The sequence below is a fragment of the Euphorbia lathyris genome, chromosome 5 (genome assembly GCF_963576675.1).
Source record: "Euphorbia lathyris chromosome 5, ddEupLath1.1, whole genome shotgun sequence".
Lineage (NCBI taxonomy): Eukaryota > Viridiplantae > Streptophyta > Magnoliopsida > Malpighiales > Euphorbiaceae > Euphorbia > Euphorbia lathyris.
Genome location: NC_088914.1, coordinates 978,590 through 987,768, shown reverse-complemented (window position 1 = coordinate 987,768; position 9,179 = coordinate 978,590). Strand labels below are relative to the sequence as shown.

Sequence of the window (9,179 nt, the reverse complement as noted above, 5' to 3'; positions counted from 1 at the left end):
TTGTGGATGCTATTGGTTCTTATGATCTTAATGTTTCTGAACTTGGGGATATTATTGGTAGGTGTCGGTCTATTCTTTCTTCTCATGGCTCATTCTCGGTCACTTTTTCGCGGAGACAAGCTAACGAGGTTGCCCACATTCTTGCTCGGGAAGCTCGTTTTGCTAATAGTCCTGTGATTTTTGATTCTGTTCCAATCTGTTTAGAGAGTGTAATTACTATTATTTGCCTATTGGCTCATTAATGAAGTCTTATTTCAAAAAAAAAAAAAAAAGAGAGCATATTTATTTATTTTAAAGTAAAGCAGTATAATCTATGTTATATATTTATATGAATATATGTTATAATCTATGTTAAAGATTTTTTTTAATCTTATAATATAATCTATGTTATATAATATATTATTATTTTTTAAAATTTATATTTATTAAACGGTTCGGTTAACCGTTAACCGCGGTTTTTTAACACTCTAACCAGAAACCGAAACCGAAACCGGTACCTATCTATTTTTTTAACCATTAAAAAAACCACCGGTTCGGATTACCGGTTTTCGGTTCGGTTACCGGTTTGGCGGTTTTTTTCCCACCCCTAATTTGTAACACATCACAACTATATGAATAAACGTGAATTTTTTTGAAAAATAATTTAAAAACTATACTATATTTTGTACAAATTGGCCAAAAAAATCTAAATATTTCGTGGAATTAAAAAAAGAAGATCAATTTAGCACCTAAAAATCACAAGAAACCACAACAAGCACACCTGTCAGTGAATTCTGGATCCGTCACTGTCTCAGGCTCAAACGAAATGTAAATTTTCGAGCTCGGCGAACTGGAACAGAACTCAACCTCACCCATTTTCAAGCCGAGCCTATCCAGTTCGGTGTCGATTCGGCTCATTAACACCCTATTTTAAGTTTTAATACATAGAATCATATGAAAATTTTGTCATCTTTACAAATTTTACTAGTATTTAAGCTAAACGAATGACTTGCTTACCGACATTTTCACCAGAAAACAGTCCAGCTAAAGTAGCTGGACCATTTTCAAGTCCCTCTTTCATATCTTCAATGTAAACAATCTTACCTTGCTTGTAGTTCCTAGAAACATGTTCCAAGAATTGTGGATATAAATCCAGATAATCACTTTGTAGAAACCCTTGCATCTTAATACGTTTGCTTATAAGATTGAATAAATTATGAATCCCTGAACCAGCTGATAGACTCTGCACTGATATCATTCCGCAGACCGCGATTCGGCCATGAACCCTCATGTTGAGCAATGCAGCATCAAGCATGTCTCCTCCTACCTTGTCCGCGAGCTCGGTCGGCAGACCGCGATTCGGCCATGAACCCTCATGTTGAGCAATGCAGCATCAAGCATGTCTCCTCCTACCTTGTCCGCGAGCTTTGGAGCCGAGTTTCACCATGCTCAAACTTGGCTCATTTATTGTGATCGAGAGCTAAATATGATCGAGCTTTTATCGAGCCAAACATCGAGTTGTTCATGAGCTGCTCGGCTCATTTACAGCCCTAATTAAAAGACTGAAATTAAAGAACAAAATGCTAAAATAAGCATTTAAATATAAATTTGAATTCAAGATAAGTCTTGAGCCTATCCAAGCTCGGTGTCGGTTCGGCTCGACTCGTTAAATCGAGTTGAATATGATCGTGCCGAACATCAAGCTGTTCATGAACGGATCGACTCATTTACAACCCTAATTGGAAGACTGAAATAAATAGGCATAATACATCTCTAACCCCTCCAAGTTGTCCAAAAACCACAACTGACCCCTGAAGTTTAAAACGTTACAACTAACTCCTCAACTTGCTTATTTGGAACAAATAAGCCCTCAAATCACACATGGCAACGTGTGTTAGTTGTAACGTTTTGAAATTCCAATCACGTGCTGCCACGTGGCATTAGAGGGATTATTTGTTCCAAATAAGCAAACCGAGGGGTTAGTTGTAACTTTTTAAACTTCAGGAGCCGGTTGCAGTTTTTGGACAACTTGAAGGGGGCTGAGGATGTATTAGGTCAATTAAATAACAAAATGTTCAAATTTCAAGATAATTCTTGAGCTGTTCTCGAACCGAACTATTCTAAAATCGAACTTGTGCTTGGTTCTCTCGAGCTCAAATCAAATCTAAATCTTCAAGCTCGGTGAACTCGAACCGAGCTCGACCTCACCCATTTTTGAACCGAGCCGACCTATATCCAAACTCGGTGTCGGTTCGGCCCGTTAACACCCCTATTTTAAGTTTTAATACATAGAATCATATAAATTTTTGTCATCTTTACAAATTGTGTTTCAATGTGGATAATAAGAAATCAGTCAATCATTCATAAGCTAAACGAATGACTTGTTTACCAACATTTTCACCAGAAAACAGACCAGTAAAAGCAGCTGGACCATTTTCAAGTCCATCTTTCATGTCTTCAATGTAAACAATCTTACCTTGCTTGTAGTTACTAGAAACATGTTCCAAGAATTTTGGATATAAATCCAGATAATCACTTTGCAGAAACCCTTGCATCTTAATACGTTTGCTTATAAGATTGAACAAATTATGAATCCCTTCAGCAGCTGATAGACTCTGCACAGATATCATTCCGCAGACCGCGATTCGGCCATGAACCCTCATGTTGAGCAATGCAGCATCAAGCATGTCTCCTCCTACATTGTCGAAGTAGATGTCAATGCCTTCCGGGAAATACCTGTTTCGAATGAGACACGAATCACAAAGGTTAGTTAGTTAAAGGGTCGAAATGGCTCCTAAAGCTGACAGGGGAGATCAATTTAGTTCAAATCAAATTTATATCAACTCAGTCCTAAACTTAGTCTAAAATATAATCAGCCTTTTCCGTCACACTCTCGACTTTGAGCATATATAAATATTTGATATTAGAAATCAGTTCTAGTCTATCAAATCCAATGTTGTAAGAAACATTAGGCGATTCAGACGGATAGAGCCCTCGAAAATTAATTAGAGATTAGTAGGATATTAATCGAATTTGTATTTCCATATTTTTTTTTTGTTAATATATAAATTATTATGTAAATGCAATTAAAATATGTAAAAATAATAATATAAATAATTTAAGGAAAAATTATAAAAATAAACCATGACCAATTTGTAAAGACAGTAAAAGTTTGCAAACAGGGTTCTGTCCTTTGTGAAATTTGCAGGATATGTGAGTCAATTTTCCGATGAAATAACACTTGTGGTTTAGTTAATTTGCAAAGTCAGACCTTGTATTTGAGTAATTTTCAAAGTCGTCTTTTTAATTACTTCAAATCGCTTCCTTTTAGGGTAAATAGTCATGACAATATTTTTTACGGAATGACCGAGTTTGTAAACTGCACAAAGCTCAGACCATTGTTTGCAAACTTTTAAACTATGGGGACTGTAATTGCAAATCGACTAAATCACAAAGGTTTATTTTTGTACTTTTCCATAATTTTAGTATAGAAAAACATTTATATTTGTTAGATATATCCTTGAAAATATGTCAATAACAACATTTAAACAATAATATCAACTGGTAAAATATAGTAATATGTATAAGTAATATAATGGCCTAATGCATTACCAGCTCCCTGAACTTATCCAGAATAGTAGATTGGCTCCCTGAACTTTATAAGTATCACACCAGCTCCCTAAACTTGCTTATTTCATATTACCAGCTCCCTAAACTTGTCCATAAAAGTAGATTAGCTCCATGAACTTTGCAAGTGTCTCACCAACTCCCTAAATTTGCTTATTCAGTAACAATTAAATACAAAAACCATAATACTAACTCTCGATCATCATCCATTCAATCTCTCAAAGTTAATATTATGGTTTTTGTATTTGATTGTTACAGAATAAGCAAATTTAGGGAGTTGGTGAGACACTTGCAAAGTTTAGGAGGCTAATCTACTTTTATGGACAAGTTTAGGAAACTGATGATACGAAATAAGCAAGTTTAGGAAGCTGGTGAGACACTTGCAAAGTTCAGGGAGTCAATCTATTATTTTGGACAAGTTCAGAGAGCTGGTGATGTATTAGGCTTAATATAATTCATTCAATACTATGAAACAATGTCGTTAAAGTGTGTTAAACCATATCATTAAAACCAAATTAAATAGTACGATGATATTTCCATTCTAATTTGAAAAACCAAATTAAATAGGATTCTAAAAAGGCACATAACAGAAGTAGACAAGTTGTTAAATGAACACACTTGAAAAAGCTTTATTACTAACCTTTTCAGAGCTGCATCAAGGTCGGGCTCTTCTTTGTAATTGAAAGCATCATCAAATCCAAGCTTCTCCTTTAGAAGATCAACCTAATTGAAATTAAATCATCTGGTTTTAGTAGTACATATATTTATAAGGAACATGAATTTAAATGAAGAAGATAGATAGACCTAGACCTACTTTCTGGCTTGTCCCAGCACTTCCAATTACATAGCAACCATGTAACTTGGCAAGTTGACCAACAAGCTGCCCCACAGCTCCTGAAGCTGCCGATACAAACACATAATCTCCTTTTTTAGGGGAACACACCTCATAAAATCCAGCATAAGCAGTAAGCCCGGGCATACCTGTTAACATTAGCATGAAATATGATCATTTTACATATCAATCTTTATGATAATTGTAATAGCTTGATACAATATTCGGGAAATGTCTCGTTTTTTGGATTCACGGCTTTAAAAGTATCTCTATGTATTGGAAATACACTTTACAAAGCAATTTCGTGTTATGTATACATATGTTTATGTTACATATATAATCAATGATAGAAAAATGAAAATCTTGTCAATCGTGTCGTGTCTAAATCATCTTGTCACATCAGAAACTGATAGGCCTACTATGGATAACAATGTATATTTCAGTCACCCCTTTCAATTTTCAATATGGAATTCAGTCCATCCTTTAGGGTAGCTTACTCAAGCCTTCACCTGACACTAACTTTTAAGGACCGGGTTGTTAGAGGTCCACCAACTTCCATCATGGAAATTCTCTGAACCAACATAGGTAGATATTATCCGATTTGGTTCAAGTTTCAATTCTTAGACCTCACCCCTTGGGATTATGTCTATATATATTGGAATACATCTTACAAATATCCCTCTCAATATTTTATCCCCATTTCCATCCTTTTAAGTCTCTCCTTATTTAGAGCAAGGAACACCATCAGATTAAACTAATTAGGAATACACTTTCCTCAAAACACGTGGGCCAATGAGATGCTTCCCGAATCCGGAGAGGATTCAGATTATTATCTTTCAATTATGCCCAAGATTAAGGAATCTCTCAAACGACGCATGTCTTTTATGGAATCTAGGTAGAAGGTTCTAACACCAATTGGCGTTTTTACCCTTAAACTCCTTATAAATAGAACATGACTCCATAATCAAGATACATACACTTATACACACTTATACATTGTAATTAATGTCAATTGCTTTATGCTTTGAATTCTACACTTTCCTAATTTAATTTAGGCCTTGCATTGATTTTTTCTGTCTTAATTCAGTCATCGGGGAAATCTGCTCAAACAACGAAGCACTCTACAGAATCAATGCATCACTCCTTATTTAGACCTTCGACTAGATGCACCCCTCAAGACCAGTTCGTTACAATAGTTATTTAGGCAAAATGACATAGTAGATGCAGCAGAACAGTGCGGAGTCAGGATTTTATATTCAGAGGGCTAATTTTAGCCTTGCAGACAGTGTCGGTGAAATTTTTTGAGCTCTAAAAGTAAAAAATTGTTTTAGAAAAAAAAAAAAAAAAAATGATTCAGAAGGGTTAATAATAAGGTTTAGAAAAAAAAGAGTTTTATCGGGTTTGAACCTTGACCTATTGTATTAAAAAACACATCCTAATCAACTCAACTATCTTAATATATTGTATTAAGACTACAAATACACTAATATGAATTAAATTTAAGGGTCTGTCAACTACTACTCAAGGGTAGAGCCGGCAGCTGGCCCCCCAAGCCTTGGGCTGGCTCCGCCCCTGCAGGAGAAAGAGGAAAAAATAAAAAGAGAGAAAATCATACCAAGGAGACCGAGGTGAAATGAGAGAGGAATGCTATCTTCATCTTGCTGAATTTTTCTCAATTGCATCGGTTTGTGAATCAAACTATAATCTTCCCAGCCAGTGATTCCCGAGACCAATTCACCAGGCTTGAGATCAGGATTATCAGAAACCACAACTTTTGAGATACCAAATCCTTGTATAGGCTTAATCACAGTCACAGAGACATTTAAACAAACAAATAGAAGTCAGTAGAAATCAAAAATCAAAATTGTAATCAGTAATGAAATGAAATACCTGGCTAAGGAGAAATGGACGAATATAAGAGCCATGGAGGTAGACGTGGCAAAAGTACACATGATTCGGTTACACGATACGAAATCGACAGCTAATTTTAGCGTTTGGGTTTAGCTTAGTAGCTAATAGGTCATTTTTGGGTTGACAGTAAATTGATAGGGAAATTTTTTGATTGAGTTAAGGTTGACATGATAAGAATATTTAAATTATTGTTATATTTTCTCATGTTTTTTTATAAATAACTTTATTAATGAATGTAATAAAAAGCTCAATCACCGGATCTAATTCTCCACGAAAAGTAAGAAATATCGAATATTTTGACCAATTTAAGCTGAAAAATGGAGTTGTTCTTACAATTATACTTGCAAACATGACTCGAACCTCATGTATTATTACGAACACATTACACACCCCGAACACGGGGCGGAGACAGGCTGAAGCCCCCGGTCTCCGGCATCACCCTTGAGAAACAGTGGTTCAACCCCCGAGCAGTCCTCCAAGATAATTAAATTAGTACTTATAACATAGGACATGATTATATAACACAATTAAGTTTGTACAATTAGGCCCTGTTTGATGAATAGCTTTTTGGAGTAAAATTAGAGGTTTGAGCTACTTTAGAGGTTTTGACTAGGCAAACTTCTAATAGTGGTGTTTGGTGAAGAGAGGTTTGAAAGAGCTTATTGGATCCAAAAAGCTAATTTTGAAAAGACTCATTTTAGGAGTTTTTTCAATTGGCTTATTACTCTATTTCTTTTTATGGACATTTTTACCCCTAGTTAATGCTTTTTAATCCCAAATAAAGTTTTACCAAACAAATCCGCACAATCTGCTAGTCAAATCAACTAACAAAAAATGTAATCAGCTAACAGCTAATTGGTAGCTAAAGACTCATCCATAATCATGTGGTCTTAGGTTCGAACCTCGATCTTCTCCATAATCAAAATGTCAATGTAATTATAAAGAATAATATATTTGTTTAGGAGTATAAATTTAAGAAATTAGTGTTAAACTTATAAAAAATTAAATATGTCTACGCACTAAAACGAAACAGTTTTAAAAAAATTCATGATATCACGTTAGACACTTTTAATTTTTAGTCAACACGTTAAAACGAAATAGTTTTATCATGCTTAAGGCAAAAAAATATTACTCAGCCTTAACCGATTGGAATTTAGAAAATTACTAGCTAAAATTAACCCTTTAATATGGCTCCACCACTGTCTGAACGTGAATTTGGTCATTCAACGTTAGATATAGGCTGATTAAAATCTTAAGGTAGAGATTCAAAACATCATAAGGCTTAGATTTAATCAGCCTACATCGAATGACCAAATTCACGTGGTAATCAGAATCCATATGAAAAATATGGCTGAACGTGATATTAATCCAAAAATAGTATACAATATTTAAAAAAATAGTAACGTATCCTTCTATATTTTTAAAAGTCCTGTTAATATATAATATAAGTATATATTAAAATTACATTTGACCTCAAAATACTACAGACTTAGATACTAGCCTTTGATTTGGATCGGAGTTGACTCATTTTTACACTAATCCCAACTTCACACAACACAAATCCATAATTGCCCCGGTCTTCCATGTCATTCGGAGGATCCAAATTCACATTTGGACACGTGTATTCTGACTCCAAATAATAATTAGAATAGTGGAGCATGTTATAATATGTCTGGGTTGTTAAAATAGGTATGGAATGTCCGGTGCTTCCAATAATTTATCCGTTCACAAAGACATTTAAACAAACACATAGACGTCATTGAGTAACAGAACCACAAAATCCAAAACTGTAACCATCAGTAACGAAATTAATACCTGATCAAGGAGAAATGGAGGAATATAAGAGCCATGGAAGTCACGCATACGACCTCTCATGTATGGATCACAAGACAGGTAGAGATTCTTCACCCAAAAAGCTTCCGATCCTTTTGCTACTTTGAGCTCTACTTTCTCAATCCTCAATTCCATGTCTGTTTCTTTTGGTACGCTTTCTATGTATCGCTTGAGTATCATCTGCTTGTTCTCTACTACTTCACCTTCCATTTTCTGAAAAATCACAGAGAATCAAAAAGTCACCAGGAATGAAAGAAGGAAGGAGGAGCTTCTGAAACAGATTTTTTTTTTTTTTTGAACAGATATCACTTCTCTTCTCTCTGCTACAAAGAACACCGACAGCATGCATCAATTTTGGCTTTAATACGTAACTGCACAACTTTTAATTCGGGTAAATTACACCCATGTCCACTGTACTTAACCCATTTACCATTGTGGCCTTTTTTTTTTTTTTTTTTTATATATACTGGTGGTCATTCAATGCCTCAAAACGACGGTTGATGGTCTGAAAATAAAAAATTTGAAGAGCTAATGATAATCTGAGAAACTTTAATTCTTAAAAATTTTCGTTTTAAGATCGTTTAGGTGTTGTTTGGTTAGGCGAGAGAGTGAATTTTTAGAGAAAGAAAGCTCCGAAAAATGTGATTTTGGAAAATAAAAAATGTGGTTAAATGGTAAATGTCGTTCTAAACAACTTTAATTCTTGAATATTTATATTTTGAAGCCGTTAACGGTCATTTTAAGGATTTGGTTAAAGTTGAGTGGTCACCGGTGTTAAAAAGTTTAAAGTTTAATGGTCATACCATTAAGAATTGAAGTTCAGTGTCCACAATGTTAAAATGGAGAAAGCTCAGTGTAATCTACCCCTCAGGCAAGTTCAGTGTCCACAATGTTAAAAATAAATTACACTCATGGCTACTGATTTTACGGGTAATTAGTACCGTAGTCACAAAAGTTTTGACAATTCTCTAAAAAGTCGTAAAAATTTAATTTATCT

The 9,179-nt window shown here is 34.6% G+C and overlaps 1 protein-coding gene across 3 annotated transcripts; it reads right to left on the bottom strand.

Annotated features, from left to right (window-relative positions):
- Positions 1-704: 704 nt before the first annotated feature.
- Positions 705-8,529, bottom strand: LOC136230094 (2-alkenal reductase (NADP(+)-dependent)). Of its 3 annotated transcripts, none has more exons than XM_066019034.1 (6): positions 8,165-8,528; positions 6,054-6,237; positions 4,421-4,587; positions 4,247-4,329; positions 2,456-2,715; positions 705-1,541 (listed from the first exon to the last, which is right to left on the bottom strand). In XM_066019034.1, exons 1-6 carry the CDS (start codon positions 8,390-8,392, stop codon positions 1,534-1,536), a joined length of 930 nt encoding a protein of 309 aa, XP_065875106.1. In that variant the 5' UTR covers positions 8,393-8,528; the 3' UTR covers positions 705-1,533. The 3 variants fall into 3 exon arrangements, with proteins under 3 accessions (XP_065875106.1, XP_065875107.1, XP_065875105.1); XM_066019035.1 differs by having other exon boundaries at positions 705-1,529; XM_066019033.1 differs by lacking the exon at positions 705-1,541 and having other exon boundaries at positions 1,571-2,715; positions 8,165-8,529.
- Positions 8,530-9,179: the final 650 nt, after the last annotated feature.

Coding starts and splice junctions, on each gene's coding strand:
- LOC136230094 (XM_066019033.1), bottom strand. CDS start 8,392: ATGGAAGGTGAAGTAGTAGAGAACAAGCAGATGATACTCAAGCGATAC. Junction 6,238..8,164: donor CTCCATTTCTCCTTGATCAG/GTATTAATTTCG, acceptor ACTGTGATTAAG/CCTATACAAGGATTTGGTAT. Junction 2,716..4,246: donor CTTGATGCAGCTCTGAAAAG/GTTAGTAATAAA, acceptor CATTCGAAACAG/GTATTTCCCGGAAGGCATTG.